This window comes from Macrotis lagotis, chromosome 1 (genome assembly GCF_037893015.1).
Source record: "Macrotis lagotis isolate mMagLag1 chromosome 1, bilby.v1.9.chrom.fasta, whole genome shotgun sequence".
NCBI classification, from domain to species: Eukaryota; Metazoa; Chordata; class Mammalia; order Peramelemorphia; family Peramelidae; genus Macrotis; species Macrotis lagotis.
The window spans coordinates 821,327,560-821,349,354 of NC_133658.1; the positions used below are offsets into that span (position 1 = coordinate 821,327,560).

The window sequence follows — 21,795 nt, forward strand, 5'->3', positions numbered from 1 at the left end:
GGAGGCGGAGGCGGGGTCAGCGGCCCGGCCCCCGCCCCCACTTGTGTGAAGTCGCGCCCGGCCGGGCCGCGGGCATGCTCAGTGGGCCGCGGGGGCGAGCCGGGCTCGCAGCGGGAGGACGCCTGTGCCCTGGCCCGGCCGGGGCTGGAGTGACAGCTGGGGCGAGGCGAGGAGGAGGAGGAGGAGAGGAGGAGGAGAGGAGGAGAGGAGGAGGAGGAAGAGAGGAGAGGAGGAGAGGAGGAGGAGGAAGAGAGGAGAGGAGGAGAGGAGGAGGAGGAGGAGGAGAGGAGGAGGAGGAGGGAGTCGCCGCGCAGGGCGCCCCGGCCCGAGACACATGCGCGCCGCCGCCGCCGCCGTCCTTGGCTTCCCGGGGAGAAGCAGCCCGTGAGCCGCCTCCCGCGCCCCGGCCCGGCCCGGCCCCGCCGCATCCCGCAGGGAGGGGCCGCCCGAGGAGACCCCCCGCCGGCGCGGAGGGGCGGGGCGGGGGGCAGGGGAAGAAGATGGCGACGCTGGGCGGCGAGCCCCAAGCCTTCGCCCCCGCGCTCCCGGCCGCCGCCTCGCACCACCCGCACCCGCATCTGCCGCACCTGGGCGGCGCGGGGCCCGGGGCCGCGGCGGGGGGCGGCGGGGGCGGCTACAACCTGCCCCTGGCCCGGGGGCTGGAGCGGGCGCTGGAGGAGGCGGCGCACTCCGGGGGGCTCAGCCTCAGCGCCCGGAAGCTGAAGGAGTTCCCCAGGACCGCGGCCCTCGGGCACGACCTCTCCGACACCGTGCGGGCAGGTGAGTGGCACCGGGTGGCGCCCCCCCCCCCCCCGCCGCGCTGCGAGTCCGTGAGCGTGAGTGTGGCTGTGAGTGTGGCTGTGAGTGTGAGTGTGACTGACTGTGGCTGTGAGTGTGACTGTGAGTGTGCGTGTGACTGACTGTGGCTGTGAGTGTGCGTGTGCGCGCGCCGGCGGGGGGCGGGGGCGGCCCGGGGGTCGGGGCTCCCCACCCGGACGGGCCTGCCCCGCGGGGCGCCGTGTGCGCGCGCCCGCCTGCCGGGCCGGGGGCGCGCCCCGCTCCCACATCCTGCCGCAGCTCTGCGTGCGCCGCTGCGGGCCGGGCCGGGGCCGGGGCCGGGGCCGGGGCCGGGGCCGGGGCCGGGGCCGGGGCCGGGGCCGGACTCCGGGCCTGCGCCCCCCGCCGCGTGTTTGTGAATGAGCCTCCGCCGCGGGGGCGCCGGCGACCCGGGACCCCAGCGTGTGCGTGACTGAGTGTGCATGATGTGTGTGTCTGTGTGTATGATATATGCGTGTTTGTGTGTGTCTGTGCACGATGTGTGTGTCTGTGTGAGGATGTGTCTGCGCGTGTGTATGTGTGTGCGTTCCTCCCCTCTCCCCCCTCCCCCTCCACGCCCCCCAGCCTTGTGGGCACTGTGAGGGGCTTCTGGCCGCATCTCCAGCTTGCCCGACCCCTGGTGCGGCAGTTCCCGGACAGCGGAGACGATTCCGTGACGGCGGAGGGTTCTTCCTGCCCTTGTGGCCGCGGGTGTGCCAGGAGCCGCCTGGGCAGCCCTGGCCCGGGGCTCCGTCTCGGCCCTCCTTGGCCCGTCTGTTCAGGGGCGATGGAAGCAACTCCGAAGCTTCTTACAAGTCGCAACCCGCCAGTGCGCGGCCGGCCTCCTCAAGTTAGCTCATGTGTTGACAGAGTGCTACAAAGTCGGGTTTTTCTTTTCTAACTTAGGATACACACAACACACCGCCTTAAGAGTAGACACCGCATGGCCGGGCCGGGGGAGAGCCTTAGGCAGTTCACTTTGTTTTGAACGATACAATTTTACTCACATCACTCCAGTATGGTTCATGGCCCTGCGCTTTCCCAGGGACCAGTTTCTTTTTAGTTCTTGGCTTGCTCCTCTTCTTAGTTTGTTCATTTTCCCCTCCCATGTTCAAGGTTCCTTGTCCGATTGCAGAACTGGGCCCGATTTCATTTCCACCCTGGAGAGAAAATACAAATTCCTCTTGTGGTTTAATAGTAGAGACTTGAGCTTTTGGAAGAAGGGGCAGCCTGGATTCTTATGTTTGAAGCAGACAGCTCTTAAGAGGGCCAGAGAGTTCTGTAACTTGGATTTAAGACTACTGTGGGTCAGATGAGAGAGAAGCTGGGGATTTCCAGATACCGCTGGCCCCAGCTGGGGAGCCTCTTTTCTATGTTGTCACTTCTAGCTTAAGCAGAAGTAATTCCCAAAATTGACTGAATCATGAAAAACTTTGTGTGTGTGTGTGAAGGGGGGTGGTTTAAAGTAATTTTAGCCCCTAGAGGATGTTGTGTGTCTTAAGATAGACTTGGGAATGTTCTGCACCAAGGCACCATGAAACCCAAAATTGTATTTAAGGCAGGGGGGAAAAATGACAAGAAAAAATATAATATTGAAATTTGAATTGTCTGTACACCCCTTTCAGTTATATTGTAACATTTTTTCCCTCAAAATGGGATAGTGTTACACTTTCATCACATATTTGTTTTCATTTTCTTTTAGCTTAATCATGCTTTTAAAGATCAAGGATCACATCTTTTGGTTTCATTATATATCATTATCTAACAGTTGTCTCATGTGTTAGTTATGAGTTGGAGACCTTGTTATTATTGGGACACACTATTTACTATCCTTTGCTTCCTTTTTTTTTTTAAATGTAATTTTAGTTATGAGTTCCCCGGGTTAATCACAGGATTTGGAGCTGGAAATAGCAGCAGAGATCTTTTATTCAAACTCCCATCATTTTATCAACAAGGAAACTCACAAAAGGTGTCAAGTGGCTTGTTCAGGTCCCATGCCTAGCAGCAGTGGGATTGAAAACCAGGTCTTTTGACTCTAAATCCAGTCCTTTTTCTATAATAGAACACTTGTAATTAGTTCATCTGATATGGTATGCATTCCAGATAATGACATTCTTCTAAAATCTTATTCTGTAAACTAAAAATGGAATCTTAATGAGGACTCATTAGAGAACAACTAAATACAAATGGAGAACTCATATGTTGCCCTTGCTCTGATTTGGGATTTGAATACACAGATCTATTGAAGGATTTTCAGATATTGGAGAGAAATCATCCTGGAAAATATTTTTGCTTTAACTCAAAAGCTGGTTTCAATGAACAAGTATTTATCAAACACTTGATATGTACCAAGCCCAGATCCTGGGGAAACAAAATCAAAAACCAAAAGGAGCTTCCAATATAATTAAGGAAATATATGTATTTGTTGGTATATAAAAGATATCTGTCTCTCTCTCTCTCCCTCTCTCTCTATCATCTATCTATCTATCTCTCATATATTTGTCTCTGTAAATATGTATGTATATATGTACGTATACATATACACGTGGGCAGCTATGTGTAAAACACCAGTCCTGGAATGAGGAGAGCCTCTAATGTGACCTTGGGGCATTTGGCCCTGGGCAAGTCCACTTAACCCTGAGTGCCTCACTTCTAGGGCCATGTCTATTCATTCTGATTCATATTTGGTCACAGGACCCAGATGGTGCCAGAGGAGAAAGTGAAACTAGTGCCTTAGCACAGCACCCCTTCACTTAAATCTAGTCCACATGCATGTCATAGTATCACCCCACTGATGTCATGTTCTTCTTCCAGAACAAAGGACACACAACAACAATATATATGTGTAAGTGTATACATACACTTCGTATTTGGGCCAGAAAATGCTTTGCTGTTAAATGGAATAATGAATTAGTTAACCTTTCTAAAAAGTCGCTACAGTACTGATTAACTTATCTGGAAATTAGTAACTTCAATTATTTGGAGAGGAAGCATGGTATTGTGTAGTAGAAAGGGTACTGGACCCTGAGATTTGGAGTACCAGAGTTTTAATATCATTTTTTAACTAGTTTTGTGATCTTGCACAAGTCACTTAAAACCTAACTGGATCTCATTTATTTCATATGTAAAAAATTGTAATTAGATTCATAACTTACTTGACCCTATTAACTTGCCCTTGTTTTAGACATCTAAAAATAAATGTTAAACTAACAAGTTTTGTTCTCTAGTTTCTAAACCCACAGCAAATCAGATGAGGACTGCTACATGCAAGTGCACAGATAGTGATTGATTGATAGTAAGGAATGAGGCTGAAAAACCTAAAAAATGTTTTCTTCTGGAGTCAAGAAATGTACACACCAATTTATGGTATACATCTTTGTATTATAACACTCTCATTGTTTATAATAATGACCTTCATATCTCAAGGGGAAAAGTGTGTTCAATGTATTTTGTTCTTAAACAAAAATTAATAGTAAAACCAATTTAAAAAATTTACATCTTTAGAGAGGTAAAATATTATCAGGAATGGATTTTTTCCAAAGATTCTTAATAGCTTTAGTTTTACTATATAATTATATATGAGGCCAGCAAGCTGGCCTAGCTGAAGCAGCAGGTACCATTGAGGGAGAGATGGGAGGCAGCATGTCCCAAGCAAATCAAACCACCACCATCACCTTGACTACAATCCACCATCAGACCCTGGTGGAAACAGCCCAGGGCTCTATACCCATGAATATTAGTGTCCTCCAGTTCTTTGGACTTGCTTCCAATCCAGCTCCCACTTCCAGCGTCGATTTATCCCAGTTATTGTGGAGAAGAAGGCCGTATTCCTCATTACCAACAACTGTTACTGCAATGCCACCACCAGGAAGATAAACACAGTAGCTTTGGTAGTGGCAGAACATCCTCCAAACCACCTGTCCTTCTTTTTAGCCAGCCCAGAAGTGGCTCCTGTGAAGAAGGGACTGCCATCAGCTGCCACATATATACAGGGCAAATCAGTCAAAAAAATCTCTCCCAGAGGGAGAAATAGGAGGTAGCATGTGCCAGTCAAGGCTAGTCATTATCATTCTCTTGATCACCATATAAAATATCTCATCAGATCCCAATGAAGACAACTCAGGAGTTTCTGAACTGAAGCACCAGGAGAATTGCAGTGCATTCAAACACTGTTTATTAGACATCATCCTGGTAACTAGCTCTGGGAGATGTGACTGGCAACTGTTCCTCCAGGTGCTATGGCCCCCAACTTTTACTGAAAAAGAAAAAAAATTTCACCAAAGTCCTTGGCACTAACAAGTGATTCAACAATGAAAACAGATATGGTTTTATTAGGGGAAATACTAGGGAAAAATATCTCTTTATGAAGAGACAATACCATCTACTTTGCTACTAAGTCCATGAGGCTGAAATCTTTTGTGGAAATTGTCTTTCCCATTAGAATATGAGCTCCTTAAGAGTAGGGACTATCCTTTCTATTTATATCTGGATCTTAGTACACAGATTCAGTACATAGTCTTATTTAAAAATGCTTAATAAATTCTCCAATCATTTATAGAAGTGTCAGTTGTGTCATTGTTATTCATGGTAGAAGAGTGAATAAAAATGTTAAATGGACCTAGGAAGATCAGGGTTCAAATTCTGACCCAGATACCCTAAGCATCACCTTAGGCATGTCACTTTTAATTTCTTTGAGTTTCATTTTTTTCATCTGTAAAATGGACTTACTATTATTAGCAACCTCAAAGAATTGTTTTGAGGACCAGCTAAGGAGAATGTATATGAAAGCTTTATAAATCTTAGATCAGTTATCAGAGCTGTTATTACATATTTCAATGAAGCAATTGACAAGCATACCTATTAGAGAATTGGAGTGTGCTTAGATTCTAATTCTTTGTGTCTTCAGTGCCTAGCACAATGACAGAGACATTTAATTTTGAAGAGGTCATTTTTTTTTGTTTCAGCTTTTCTACTTGTTTAATGAAAGCAGCAACTTTGAAATCATTAACAACTTCAGAAATTAGTTTGAGATTCTTGTGGAGTAGTATTATGTAGTAAACATCCTAACGTGCTTAAATTGAGTGATTACTTTTAAATCCTCTAGTCTAAAACATTTTCCCCCCTTTTATGTACTGAAGAGTTTCTTGCTCAATAACTCTTTTGAAATTAAGATTGGGGAGTTTGATTTATTTTTTCATGAAATTTCACAAATAATTCAGGATGAAGAGTATATTGAATTCAGCATGTGGACTTATTTAAAGGGTAACTAACCTTTTATCAAATATAGTTGTTGTGGAACAATAATTTTCTAAATAGGTTAATATATTAGAACTTAGGAGAATGAAGAGAGGATTGAGTCATGAGAAAGGAGAGAGGATATGGTAAATGAGAAGATCTTGAAAAGTAAAGTGAGGATCTTGGAACTTGATATTCTGGGAAAGAGAAGATTCAAAGAAGAGGGAAGGATAGGGGCAGCTAGGTGGCGCAGTAGATAGAGCACTGGCCCTGGAGTCAGGAGTACCTGAGTTCATATCCAACCTCAGACACTTAATAATTACCTAGCTGTGTGGCCTTGGGCAAGCCATTTAACCCCATTTGCCTTGCAAAAAAAAAAAAGAGGGAAGGATGATGGGGTCATAGTGGATAGATAAAAAAGTGATCCATCATTAATTGGACCAGACCTCAGTTGGCAAATAGAATTCCAAATCAAATGTATTTTGGAAGATATAAGTAAATACAGGGCATCATTCCTTGAGGAGTTTATATATCTAGATGAGTAAATAAATAAATGAAATGATTGAATAATGAATTAATATGAATGAATAAATGACTTGAATAAATAAATGCATGAAAAATAAGCTTCAAGTATTATCTTTAAGTGGCAGTTTGTCAACAATGAAAAGGATGCTACAATAAAAGTATAGTGATTTTCAGATTTATAGATTGTATGAAAAGTACTGTGTTTAAATGAAGGAAAGGTGGTTTTCATGCTGGTGGAGATTTTCTGAGTACAGGGATTTTAATTTGAGCATGAAGGTTGAGTTGGATTTGGAAAGACAGGATGGGGAAGGGTACTCAAAGAGTGAGGTGTGTCTGACTGTAGAAGAATACACAAAGCAGTTTATAGGAAGCTAAAGTAGCATTTCCCGCTACAGCTGGAAAAGTGCATCATAGATTGTGTAAAAGATTTCAAAAATTAGCTTAAGGAGTTTAAGCTTTACTATAGTTGGCAAGGAATCTTCAGATGGCCAGGAACCTTCAGAAGCTTTTGTGCAGGGAATTGTATGATCAAATCTGTGAGATGATGGGGTAGAACTTCAGTTGTTAAGATAGAAATTGAATGAAGAGGACAACATGGGATGAAAAAAATGAGCTTAAAGAGCATTAAAATGATTTGGTGGTTTAATGTCTCAGATACAAGTATAAAGTAAGTGTTTCTTGATAGTGATTAAAAAATTAAAGTCTGTGGGGGGATGGTCTGACTGAAGTTTTATTACCATTTGACTTTTGAGTACTTCTCATTTAGCAGTTTTTAAAAGAATTCTGGAGACAGTGAAACCGTTGAAAACATGACTTTTAAGTGGCAGTGGATTTTAAATATCTGAAACTGATTATCTTAAATCATTTCATGATTCAAATTATTGTTAAAGAAACTTAGAAGTTGTTTTTCATAATACCCAGTGGGTTTTTTATTCTTTTCCTTTTTTTTAAACTAAGAGTTCAAGAGTTAACTTAGAATAAGTTTTAGAAAATAATAAATCTGTCTTATTTGTTTGATATCTTTCTTAACAAATACCTGAGATTAATTGGAAAGACCTCACTTAAAGAATTTTTGGGAATCCTACAATAACTTCATTATCAATATGAGGGTTGTAGCTCCTAGCCTAATTTAGGACTTAACTTGATTCCTTAATAGGGACTCTCATTCTCTATTCCCCTACCAGTGCAAAGAAAATAGGAAGAGGAAGAGGGGGGTGGCAGGTATCCAGGATTTTCCAATATGACATCTCTGAAATGAGGTTAATGGAACACAGTAATCTCAATGCCCTTGCATAGGCTGAAGTCTGAGATGTGAAGACTTTAGGTGCCCCTGGTCTACTTGGTAAGTGGCTTCACAAATTCTCAATATTTTAGAATTCTGAAATTAGGCAGAGTAAATTTATTTTCTGGAGCCTCAGTTACATAGTCAATTAATCCATAAGCATTTATTAAACCCATACTTTGGGCCATGCACTTTAGCAATTGACTTTTTTTGGAAATGCATGTGTTCCAGCATTTGAAATTGAGTAGATTTTAAAATCTGTCAATTCAGGGAAAAAACTCATCTGCATACTACTATATTGTGCTTTCAAATATAATAATTATTTCATTATAAATATCACAAACTTTCTGTCTCACTGTTGATAATACTCTTCTTTGTGTAATTTTCTTTTTTTTTTTCCTTCCTGGTTAAGGTAGAAGGGATTTCCTTTATCAGAACCTCTTTGAGTGCTGAGGAGTCAGACAACTGGTTTGTGTAATGGTTCTAAATCTTGGTTAAATGTTCAGTACCACTTCATTGTGGTATGGCAAAGGCCATTTCCAAAGTCATAAATGCTATTCTTATCGCTTGTATTACAGGCTACTTTATTGACAAGGCAGCAGCATACTAATCATGCATCTAGAAAAAGAACATACAATTATATGCCCCACAACCTCCAGGAATTCAAAGAGCTGATTAGCTCACAAAAGGACAAACCAGGACCTTAACTTCATCATTCCAAAGATCTGACAGCAGTTTGTCAGTCACTGTAACATCTTAATTGGTTAAAAAGTTTTACTGGACTGAAATGTAGTATGTCACAGAACCTTTTAGAAATTTAAAAATTTGTGTGTGTGTGTGTTTGTGTGTATGTGTGTGTATTTATGTGCATAGAATTTTAAACAGTAAATGTTTTGAAAGGAAAGAATCTACTTGTCCTTTGACTTTTTGGCATGTGATAGGCCTGTTTTTCTTTTAAGTTTTTTTTTCAAGGCAAATGGGGTTAAGTGGCTTGCCCAAGGCCACACAGCTAGGTAATTATTAAGTGTCTTAGGCCGAATTTGAACTCAGGTACTCATGACTCCAGGGCCAGTGCTCTGTCCACTGTGCCACTTAGCCGCCACTAATATTATGTTTTAATATTTAATTGCCACTTAAAGTTTATGTTGGTTGTGCCATTTACCTAGAATTGTTTCTTCTTACTGAATTTTCCTATAGGTCCATTAAGTTTAGATTATAAATCATTGATGATTTTAATATACATCCATTCTTTTCTTTTTATATACTTCTGAATGATCCCATATTTATAATCCCTTAATGTGCCCCTATAACCATTTCCTTCCAGAGTCTTTATTGGGTGTGCTTTTCAAGAGGTTCGGTAATTAGAGTAGCAGATGTGTTATGAACTCTTATTTATGGTGGTTATGAGTTTATTAGTGGAAAAATCCACATCCCACACCCCCCAAATTATCTTGAACTTTTGTCAAAACCCTACAAAAACTTGTTTGTGTGGATATATTCAGATTCCATTGAGCCCTCTGAATAGTTGCCTCAGAACAAAATTAGGTGAATTGCCTACAGTCATTGTAGACTTGGAAATCAACTTGGACTCCTTTGGTCCTTTTTCTTTTTTAAAATAAGTTTTTACTGTTGGTTTTTGCTTTTGTCCAACATCATAGTTTCTCCCATTTCTCTGTCTCTATACCCCCTAGGAAGTCATTTATTTAAACAAATAATATTTTTTGAAGATGAAAAATAAAGAGAGCAAAAAGTCAATGCAACTGATCAATGCATCAAAAAAGTCCTAAAACATGTCATTTGAAACACTTATGGATTTCCCATCTCTGCAAAGGGGTAGTTTGAGTGTGTCTTCTCATATTTGTCTTTGTGAGCCATTCTTATTCTTTGTAATTTTGACACATTCACTTTGGATTGGTTTTCCAGTGTGGTTGTTCCATTCATTTACAGTTTTGTGGTCATCATGTATATTGTTATCTTGACTCTGCTTATTTCACTCTGTGATGGTTCATGCACATTTTAAAATACTTCTCTGTAATTCATCACATTCATCATTTCTGACAGCTTAGTGATATTCCATTACGTTCATATACCACAATTTCTTTAGCCATTCTAAATAGCTAAATGAGGAGAGTGGGACATCCTTGCTTTATTCTCTTTTTTAAATATCTTTTTTGCATATGATACTGTCTTTTGGTTTTAGGTGGTTAATTTTTATAATGTTAAAAAATAAAGATCTTCCTCACCTGTACTTTGTAGGGTTTTTAGCATATATACTTGAGTGTTGAATTTTGTCAAAGGATTTTTCAAGATTTGTTGAGATAATCATGTTTTTATTGTTTTTATTTTTAATATATTTATGTTGCTTGTTTTCCTATGTTCTTGGAATAAATTCACTTTGGTTATAATGAATAATTTCAAGTCACTGAAGTTTGTTTGATAAGATATTTAAAAAATTTTTGTTGTTCATTAATGATGCTGGTTTATATTTCTCCTCTGTTTTATTCTTCCCAGGTTTAGGATACTAGGACTTGATTCTGGTGCAGTGATTTTTTTTCTCATTTTTTGAGAAAAATTTGTGTACTGGTACTGATTGTGCTTTATAAGTTTGATAGAATTCTCTTGTGAATCCTTCATTAGTGAAAGTTTTTTCTTTAGTATTTCTTTTATAATTCATTGTATTTCTTTTTTCTGATACTGGATTATTTAGGATCTCTTTTTTAGTCTTCTATTATTTTGGCTACTTTATATTTTTGAAAGTATTTCTTTTTTTTGTGAGCTCAGTTTTGTTAACAGATACCTGTGTAAGAATTATACTGATTTTTGTGTATTTTATTTCTTCTGTTTTTATTGAGATTTCATCATCATGCTCATTTGCTAATTTCTTGATTTGATTTTCTGCTTTTTTAAAAAGAATTGTCTTAAAAGTTTATCAATTTTTTTCAAAGAGTGCTTTATTTATCATTTCTTATAACCTTCTCAGTACTTGTATCAATTGACATAAGGAAGTTAATTAAATGGTAATTAAATAATTATATCAAGTGACAAAAATTATTATCCATCACAAGCTAATATTTAAAAACGTTGAGAGCTAGTTAAATCCCAAACAGATAGATTAACATAGCTATTGCTGTTTATGTGTATGTGTGGTTTTTTTTTTATTAAAATGACTAATTGTTTTCATGGATTTATTATAAGATTCCTAGAGGCTTCTTTAATGTTATTCTCATGAGCCTGAGAGTTCTTGGACATTTGCATTTCTCTTTTGCTTTTTTCAGATCCTCCATGATTTAAAGTAATGTCATATGATATGAATTGTTTAATTAAAATATAAAAAAATCCAAATGAATGAATGAAACATTTGTTAGGCTCTTTCCATGTATTGAGTACTATTTTATATGTGTAATAGCTACTGAAGTTGCAAATACATAATTGAGAATCAGTTTTTTGGAGGAGTGCTCACTCTAATTAGAGGTGACAGCACAAAGTCTCAGATTCAGTTGAAGATGGGAAGGCGGGGTGGGCTTTAGGGTATCCTAGCAAGTCAGTTGGCAAAATATGGGAATCTGAAGGATGTGGTAAGATGGCAAGGTCCAGTGGTTTCTAGGATGCAGTGGAAAGAGAGATGATTATTTATCCTCCATTTCATCAAGGAAAATTACAAGTGCTAACTTCCTCCTCATCTAATCTTCATGAGTCCCCATGGTTGGCAAGAAATGCCATGGCTAGATAGAACTGACTCATTTGAAAAGGTTGAGTGGTTTTGATGGAGTAAAACAGGGGCTGTCGATTCCTTCCTGAGGAGGGGAGCAGGGTAGGGGATTCTACAACTAGCCTGGTAAAGAAATGGGGGGGGGGATAGAAAATGCTATTGGAGTATTACCAGAAAAGGGTAAGTACCCCTGACACCTGCTTCCACAGGTCTTCTGAACTCCTTGGTGAGAGGACAGCTATACTTGACAGAATAATACCATCATTTGACTCATGCTTATGAAAAAGCCACATATTCCCCCAGATTGGACTGAGAATGCTGTTGTAAGAAGTAGTACATTTGGAAAACATCTGTACCCACAAAATAATTCAGAAATAAAATGAAGTTGTTTACATGAGCAAAATGTTTAGGGTTGATGAACTGTGAGAGTTTGGCTTCTCTTTCATACCATGAGACAAAAATCCTTTTGTAATTAGAATTCTTTATTCATGTTGGGTATAGGTTTGGATTTTTTATTCAGAGTAAGTGATTGTTTTCTAGTGAAGTTAAAAAATAAAGTTGAAAGTAATTTTGAGGATAAAATACTTATGGATCATATAGCATAAAAATATTTTATTTTTATTTCTTTTTCTTGATAGGGGACTACCACTCCTTTAGAATCTGTTTATGTTCAGTACATTACAGATAGCAGGTATTTAATATATATTTATTGAATAGAACCCATTTAGTATAATGTAAATCTATTATATTGTTAACCTATTCAGGGGCAGTTAATTCAGCTTTTTGTTTGTTTTGGTTTTTGCAAGGCAATGGGTTTAAGTGACTTGCCCAAGGTCTCACACAGCTAGGTAATTATTAAGTATCTGAAATCCGATTTGAACTCAGGTCCTCCTGACTCCAGCACTGGTGCTCTATCTACTGTACCACTCAGTAATTCAGTTTTTGGATTCTTTTTTCCTTTCTGCTGTTTACCCTTGGTCCAGGTCTACCAGAAGAGACTAGGAATGAAAGAGGGCTTCCACTACATCCCAAGAGTTACACATCTCGTTGCTCACTGGGGGATCTTGGGCTATTACCTCACTATTATCCTTAAACCTAAAAGGGAGGAAGGAGGAGAAAGTTTTTGAATGAAAAGGTAAATATTTTGGGTGCTCAGCTAAAACTCTGTGGAGTGTGAAGGAATCAGGTACAAATGATCTATACTTGAACAGTATAATTTGTAGTTTGTCTTTGTGCCTCTAAGTTAGTATTGTCATATTACTATTTTCTTTGTGTAAGAAGAGCTAAGATTTTTAGAACCTTCCAGGTCTTTTTTGACTGCCCTTTTCCTGCCTTTCCTTTTTCTTGCTTATAGTATGTTACTACCATTGGAAGATATTAATCAACAAATGAACACTCATTAAGCACCAACTTTGTATCAGATGATGTGCTAGGCATTGGTGATTTAAAGATATGGAAGAAATAGGACTTGCTCTGAAGAAACTTAGATTTTATTAAACGAAACACAAGGTCTTTGTATAAATAAACATAGAATAGATGGGCAGGAGAGGATCACTGTAGTGGCTGTGAGCAGAAAAGGCCTTTCTTGTCCATTATGCCCATCCAAATGAGATGAACCCCCATTCCACCTTCTTCAGGATAGTTTTTCAGGCATAAACATCAGTGATTGATCACTTAGCCCCTCATCTGAACTTCAGTCATAATGATGATAATAATAATAATTGGTTATGCTTAGATAACCTTTATAGTTTATAAGTATTTTCCTTTATAGGTGCAAATATTATCTTTATTTATATGACTATATCTTCACAAATCCAAATAACTTTTTGGTCATACCTTTAAAAAACCATGACTTTAATATTGTTCTGTCAAAAGTGTCCTTACCTGATTTTGCCATTAATGATCTATGTGATGGCAGACTATTTAGGTTACTTTGGCCTGAGTTTCCTTATGTAATAAAATCAGAGGATTAGACTAGATAAGACTTTAGAGCTTTCAAGTCCAATGGTGTGAATCATGGAGCATTAGTCTCTCAAGAATTAGAATTTTGGGGTGGTTAGGTGGCACAGTGGATAGAGCACTGACCCTGAGTTCAAATCCAACCTCAGACACTTAATAATTACCTAGCTGTGTGGCCTTGGGGAAAAACCACTTAAGCCCATTTACCTCGCAAAAAACCTAAAAAAAAAAAAGAATTAGAATTGTGAGTTACAGAAAACATAGTAGAGAAACCAATGGTGTGTATGAGAAGGGTGCAGAATATTGCCAAGAAAGAAGCTCATGAAAGAAGTGACACAGTGGATGTCCTCAGAAACCATATGAAGGGGGAAAAAGAAGGTGAAACAGTAATTTAGTAAAAGTAAGAGAACTAAAGGAGAAGGAAGGCTCTCAGCATCCTGAGAGGATAGACTGTGGAGTTGTAATGGAATGAGAAGCTATGGAGAGATTTGAGATCTGGACCAAATTTAATAATATGAATGAGGTCACAGATCCAAGTGAAGTATTAAAACACATTTTTATGAAATAAAAAAATCCAAATCCTTCAGTAAATTAATCCTTTTTACAAATTTTGTGGGCATAACTATTACAACCCTTATAGTTATATGAATGGTTTAGAGAGATTCTAAAGTATAGTTAGTTACTCAGTCAGTATATATTAAGTGTCTATTATATACCAAGCCCTAGACTAAATGAAGGAGATAAAAAGAAAGACAAAAGAATCCCTGCTGAGGAGGAACTCCCAAACATATGAGGGTCTCAACAACATGCAAACATTTATATAAACAAACTACAGAAAGGATACATAGGAAATGACAGAGGGGAGGCACTAGAGTTGAGGGAATCTGGAACTGCTTCCTGGAGAAGGTGGAATTTTAATTGGGTTTTGAAGGAAACCAGGGAAGCCAGGGAGTAGACACGAGGAGAGAGAGTGTTCCAGGTTTTGGGGGCAGCCAGTGAAAAATGCCTCGAGATTCTTCTTTTTTTCATCTTTCTCTTTAGGAGGTGTGATTGATTTTCTTTGCCTACATTCCTAAAAGGCTAGGATTTTTCTGGTCATTGTGGAAAGTCTGGATTAAAAAAAAAGTTTTAGCTGTGCCAGTCATCCCAGTGGTTAATATATACTTTTATAATAGACTTATAAGTATGATTCATCTAGTCACTTACCATTAATGTTTTCTTGTATTTCCATATTACTTTCTAGTGCTTTTTAAAAAGAATGTTAGCACTGAACACAACTTTATGGAAGCAAGTATGCATAAGTTAAATCTGTTTCATAAATATTCATTGTGCAGCTGTGAATACTTGCTCTTTTTTTTTAACCATTTGTCATTGTGTCTTATTGAGGAGGGGAATGGAATGCTCAGACTTTGTCCTTGGAATCAGGATGATAATTAAGATTTGGGATTTTAATATGAAATGTACACAGTGGGTGTTCTTGCAGTAGTGTGCATGCAAGTAGTTTGTAAAGTCTACCTTTTATGAAGATGAGCATATGATAAAGAAAATATAACTTGACTAAAGTTTTAAATTAGAGCTTTCTTCAGACTCAAGTAGTTATTTCTCAGTTTGCATAAAATATCTTGGTAGTCTTTATATAAGTCTCATCTTTGTCTATTGAACTAATGGTTTGTCCAAATTTCAGGAATCTTAATTGTGAGAACCCAACTCTGAAATACCACAGAACTTGCCTTGGCAGACATTAGGTTGGATCCTATGGCTTTTTAATAATGAAAGTTTTTCATAATATGTGAACAGTCATTTATCTCTTTTTTATTCAACATTAAAACATTTGAGTATTTATTAAGTATTTATCCAAGAAGGCAGAAAACTGTAAATACTTAAGGGCTACCTGACAAAAACGAGGTTTCTGCTTCCAGGGAGTTTATGACCTGTGATTATTGGCTCTCTTCTGGTTTGTGTGTTGGACCTTTTCAGACTCTTGTTTACATGCTCACTTAATAAGATTCTTTGGCCACTATAGGTAATAATTTGAGCAGACAAAATAAGGCATGCTATTTTTTTAATGTAGATTAATATAGTGTTATAAGTGAGTGCCACAGCTGCTACAAATCTGACATTTATATCTCAGGAGATAAGTTTTGATAATATAGTGTTATAAGTGAGTGCCACAGCTGCTACAAATCTGAAATTTATATCTCAAGAGATAAGTTTTGATACATTTTGTTGATATAAAAATAGAAGAATGGACTGCTAAAAGTAGTTTAAAAAACTATACTGTAATATTTTTCTTTTATTGTGATGAAGATAATACCTTGATTTTACTGATTGAAAAAGCAATTCTGAACAAAGCTAGAGATGATACTTTCCTTTATTTAAGAAAAAAATCAGTACTTGTTTGAGTTATCTGTTTTATTAAGGTTGAGATAAGCAAAATTCAGAAATTTTTTTGACAGCATCCTGGAAGTATACAGACTGGTTTAATTCTCAAACATTTTGCATGTGGCCAGCAACACTGGAGTGCAGTACAAACCAGTTTAAAGTATAATTAGAAAACATAATAAAATAAATAAAATTACAGTAGAACATAACTAATGTTAATCAGTGATCAATAATCAGTCTAGTTCTTTGTTATCATTTAATGACTCCTATTTCTATTTAAGTTTGAACAAAAGACTTGTGTTCAGGTCCTATCTCTAAGACAGAAACATCCTGGGCAGATTACCTAATCTTTTAGTATTCCAGGTTCTCCATCTCTGCCAAGAAAGTAGGGGCCGGGGGAGGTGTTGAAGATGGATTTTCTTCATCTATTCTTCATGGTCAACCTGGTAATTATGTCATTTAGAGTTTCCTTTTTTTGACAACAAATTGTGAAGAATGTACGAATTGGTAAAGAGAGTTTCCTCTTTGGAAAGTTCCTTAGACCAATGAAATCACTGGTCTAGTCCCTATATTTATCCTATTCTTCAGATAGCTGAAGCGTTGACTTACGTAATCAAATCCTACAAATTGCTGCCTGCCTTCATAAATTATCTTACATTACCCCTTTGTTAGGAATCTAATGTGATTCCTTATTGTCTGTTTTATCTAGTTATTTGGGGGGTGGGGCAGTAGGAAATAAATGCTATTGTCAATTGCATCAAGAGATAGTGTCCATAATGAGAAAAAATGATGTTTTTGTGTACTCTTCACAGCTCAAACCACATATAAAATATTTAGTTCTGAAAATTACATCTTAGCAAGGACATCTCCAAGCTAAAGTGCATCCAGAAGATAGTGACTTCAGGGATGTAAATGACTGTCCTGTGGAAGACAGATTATATTAGTTCTGTGTAGTCTCAGAGCACAGAACTAGGAATAGCAGGTAAAAGTTAGAGAGATGCAGATTTAGATGATTCTAGGAAATACTTCCCAACAAGTAAGGGTGACCAGTATTAGAATGATTAGAATTCAGAAATAGTGGTTTCCTCTGTTATTGGCAATTTTAAGCAGAGTTTGTGACCCCTGGTTGGGATGCTATAGAGGATATTCTTATTTAGGGAACAGGTAGGATTGAATTGCCTCCAATTCTGCCACTTAAATTCTTTTGACCTCTTCCTGTTTTTCTAACATTTCCATCTCAACTTTTCCCCTTCTTTTCAGACTTTTAAAACTGTTTTATGCATGTTCTTGAGTTTTAAGAAGAAAAGTAAATAAGCGTTAGTGATTTAAAAGGTTCTAAAGAGTGCACACAAGTAACCTAAAACCAGTTGTGAGACATCTACCAGTATGGATGTTTGGAATAAATTTGTGTGTGCAAGATATTTATTGATTTTTCTTAATCATTTTTCTTGTCTGTTTGGATAAAATTCAGCCAAAAACATGGTTTTGGCAGCTTTCATTATAATGTTTCTGCTTAGGGCTTTTTTTAAAAGTCAGTGTTCTATATCAAATATTTATTCGTGCATTCCTGGATGCTAGAATAACAAGTTATCTTGGCTAATCAATTGTGAAATAAATAGAGGTAAAAAGAATACATACATAATACTCAGAGAGATCCTTGAATGGGGAAAATATTCCATTTGTATCTAACCTATGTTATAGCTTAAATTCCTTAATTGTTCCACAGTTAATGATTTGATGACATGCTTTGACCCTGAGTAACATAAAATTACTGAAAGTATGTGACTCTGGGTTCAGTATGTTTCATGCCAGTCACTGCAGTAGTGTTCTTGGGTACATATTTGTAATATCCTAGGAGTGGGAATTAAGTGCCATTTTCTCTGTGACCAAAACAGTTGGTATGACTCGGGAATCTAAGCAACACAAATGTCTGTGATTTCTCAAACATGAAAATTCTCCCCATATTGTTGGAATCAGGGTCAGGAGGGAGCAGGAGGATAGGAACTTCATCCAAGTACATACATAATGGTGATTTTTCTATATTTTCTATATCTTCCACAATGTAGACCAGGATTAGTAAAACCAGAGTAGGTCTTTTTCATATTTCCAAAAACCTCAGATAATTACAATTTCTTTTTTGGTTCTTAGGCCTTAAGTTTATTTGTATGTTTCTCAAATTAGATGACATTTGTTGCAATGGAATTTAATGTGCACCCATTTGATTTTTTTGATACATTTCTCGAAGATATTTTAGGGGGTGAGGATAACTCTGATATCTTTTTGTACCCTTCCTTGCCTCTGCAGTAGTGTGAATTCTTTATTTTTCTTTCATCATTAGATATAACCCTAAATTTTGTTTCATTTTTTTATTCTTTTTGGAGTTGTTTTATTTTATTTTTTAAGTTTAATTTTTGTTTACACTTTTTGGTTTTTATGTCACTTTCAGTTTTGTATATATCCATCTCCTGCTTAAAGAGCCATTCCTTTTAACAAAGAATAAAAAAATTTAATATTAATTTGGCAAAACTAAACAACACAATGATCAAATCTGACAATATATACATTGTTTTGCATGCATAGTTCTCTGTCTCTGCCAAGAAAGCAGGAGTGGGAGGAGGTGTTGAAGATGCATTTTCTTCATCTATTCTTCATGGTCAACCTGATAATTATGTCATTTAGAGTTTCCTTTTTTGTGCATATTGTTGTTTCATTCACAAATTGTTTTCCTAATTCTGCCTACTTTACTTTTTATCAATTTGTGTCTTCATTGCTCCCCTGAATTTTAATACTCATTATTTCTTATTGCACAGCAATATTTCATTACCTTCAGGTTTCTTGTTGTTGTTGTTTCTTTTTAGTTCTAAATGAGGATCAGATGCAAGCAGTTATATTTTCAATGACCTGTACAGGGATTTCTCCCCTGTCCCAATTTCTTTGAAGGATGGAGGGGAACTTCTTCAAAAAGAATTTCTGTATTAGGTACATAATTACTCAGTAAAATCTTCCATGCATAAGTAATCATTGTACACGTACTTTTTGGACACATTAAAGTTTTTTTCCTTCTATACATTTGCTTTAATATTTTGAAAGAGAGGATGGATGACCAGGCAGTTTGCTCATCTCCATAGTCTTCTTGTCTTTCATTTCTCTGGCTTCTCTCAGGCTTTTAGACCCACCTACAATGTTCTTTTCCACAAGAACCTTTCCCTGAACCTCCCTTCCCTTGGACCTTAAACAATAGTAACCTCGATTTGTTCTGAACTAACATATTTAAAGTTTCACATCACATTGAACTTAAAAAAAATCAATCATTTAAGCAAATTTTTCTCCTTCCCAAGATTTAAGATTTTATGACAGGGTTTTCTGCCTTTTTTACTATCCTTCGCAAGGTCTTTTATAAAGTAATTGTATTTTTAATGTAATAGTTTTAGATTTATCCAGCTTGATAAATTTTATAAAGTAATTATGTCAAAAAATCTTATTAATACCAACACAAGTGAACGAATGGAGAGGGCATAGTAATAAGTCATGAGAATCCTGAGGGAAAGCCAGCTGAATTAAACATTTGACAATTAATCTGCAAAGTAGAATTCATACATATGTTTGTATGTATAAGTATGTATGTATGTATGTGATTGAGTATGTATGTATGTACTAGATTATAGGGCATCTAGATGACAGTGAATAGAGTGAAGGGTCTGGTGGAAGCAAGATCTGAGTTCAAATTTGACTTCAGACACTTGCTAGCTGTGGGATTCTAGGCAAGTCACTTAACCTGTTTGCCTCATTTCCTCATCTGTAAAATGAGCTGGAGAAGGAAATGGCAATGCATGCAGGGACATCCTAAATGGTATCATGAAGAGTTGGGCACAATTGAACAATAGCAAATGAAAGGAGCAGGGGATTTTGAATGAGAAAAACGAAGAATAATATAACTTTAGTTATATCATTATATCCTTAAGTGTAGAGAGAGAAAATATGTAAGACTATTAAGTAGAATACCATTGTGTTATTGTGCATAAGATTGGTGTGTTTTAGAATAGAGAATATGGGAAGGGCACAGTGATGTGCTTTGCCTTCAATCTCTTTCTTTTGTGCTGTAATGTGTATGATTCAAGGTGAAGATGGCATTTTCAAGGCAGAGGTATTGACAGATTTCTTTGTTGCTTGGTGCTCATGGCTTAGATGTTCTGTCATTTCCCACTCCCATGTATATAAAAATTGAGAGGTAGTGTACTTGGAAACCACACATTTAAATTTTAATCCTGACTTTGTCATTTACCTTTGATGTGATCTTGAACAAGTTTGTTTGTCTCTATTTTTACACCTGTTAAAAATGAGAATAATTATATTTATTCTTCATATTCAGCAGGGTTATTATAAGGAAACATGTTTCAAAACTTATTAGATAATTACAAAGTATTTGTTGTCAGACTTGTTTTTACCTGATTATGGCAGAGGCAGGAGTTCTACCAGGGTTTATTCCTTTTATAGCACTTTAACTTGAGAAAGAGGGAAATGAACATCACTTCTAGCTATATATATATATATTGGTTTTTGCAAGGCAAATGGGGTTAAGTGGCTTGCCCAAGGCCACACAGCTAGGTAATTATTAAGTGTCTGAGACCGGATTTGAACCCAGGTACTCCTGACTTCAGGGCCGATGCTTTATCCACTGTGCCACCTGGCAGCCCCAGTATATTTTAATGATAGTAAGACCTTTATACAGTGGCTAACCTAAAATGCCTTGGATTTTTTTTTAATGGATTTGGCACTATGATCAACATTGTAGAGCAGTTTTTTAGAATTAATAAATAAAGTGACTTTTAAAATTTTTCCAAGAATGCCTTAGAAACATGATTTGGCACTAAGTTCTGTAGTAATAGCAGTTTTAATTTGCAATATTGTTATGCACAAGGACTCAGAAATTGATGAGGGACACTAATAATTCCTTACATTTGTATAAAACCAAAGTGGGTGGGAAGGAGTTCCTTTACTCAGAAAAGCATATTTTACTTTAATTCATCATTTATACTACTCCTCATTTTCTATCTTATGGAATTGAAAGGTAGTACTTTCATACTTTGTAATAATATATGATACAAATGAGTAGGGTTTTTTCTGAAAAGTTTAATAACTCCAGGAAGAGTTAAAACTTTTTTTTAAAAACTAATTATATTTAGATCTTAAATGTAAGTTTTTCTACCCTATCCCTGAAACACCAAGAATTGATTTTAACTAAAATCAATGTTCTTTTGATTTAGAGCAATTTACAGAATGAGACTTTCTTTGTGTATTTTAACTTTAATAGGCCCAAAATATATGGTATTAATAGACAGAAAAATGAAAAATAGTCTAAAATCTTGTGACCTTAAAAATATTTAATGAAGAATGACATGTAATTCTTATGACAGCTACAGAAATAATAGTATAATTTTTTATTTAGAAAGTACTTTTATAATAGATTAGAATAGCAATCTATAATTTTGTCTAAAATGAGTTATTATAAAACTCATATATAATTTAACATTTTATATCTTAAGTTACTTGAACATGTTTTTCAGTGGAGCTCTGGAAGTAAAAAATATCATATTCTTTTAGAATTTTTCTTCTAAATAATATCCTCCAATTTGATAGATCTTTTCCAAAGTATGCTTAAACAGCTCATTTGATCTTTAATATTTCTTTAAATTAAATTCTTTTCTTGATTAAGCCATTGTCTTTAAAGCTCTACTTCTGGTGAAGTCTTAGCTATATTTATGCTGCTTCTTAAGATTACGCTTCATGTAAAAATTCATCAACCAATCATATTTTTCTGCTTTTAGTAGAATAAAGTTTAACATTCTATTTAACATGTTGAGGACTTCTCTAATGCCAGTGATTTTAA

At 37.3% G+C, this 21,795-nt stretch overlaps 1 protein-coding gene across 5 annotated transcripts in view; it reads left to right on the forward strand.

Annotated features, from left to right (window-relative positions):
• The first annotated feature begins 335 nt into the window (after window positions 1–335).
• LRCH1 (leucine rich repeats and calponin homology domain containing 1) overlaps window positions 336–21,795 on the forward strand; it is a 248,650-nt gene continuing 227,190 nt past the window's right edge. Inside the window, exon 1 of one of the 5 annotated variants that reach the window (XM_074217106.1) lies at window positions 336–780. In XM_074217106.1, coding sequence (XP_074073207.1) covers window positions 501–780 — 280 coding nt within the window. In that variant the 5' untranslated portion in view covers window positions 336–500. The remainder of the gene's footprint in view (window positions 781–21,795) is intronic. The other 4 variants (XM_074217103.1, XM_074217105.1, XM_074217104.1 and 1 more) reach the window with 4 other exon arrangements.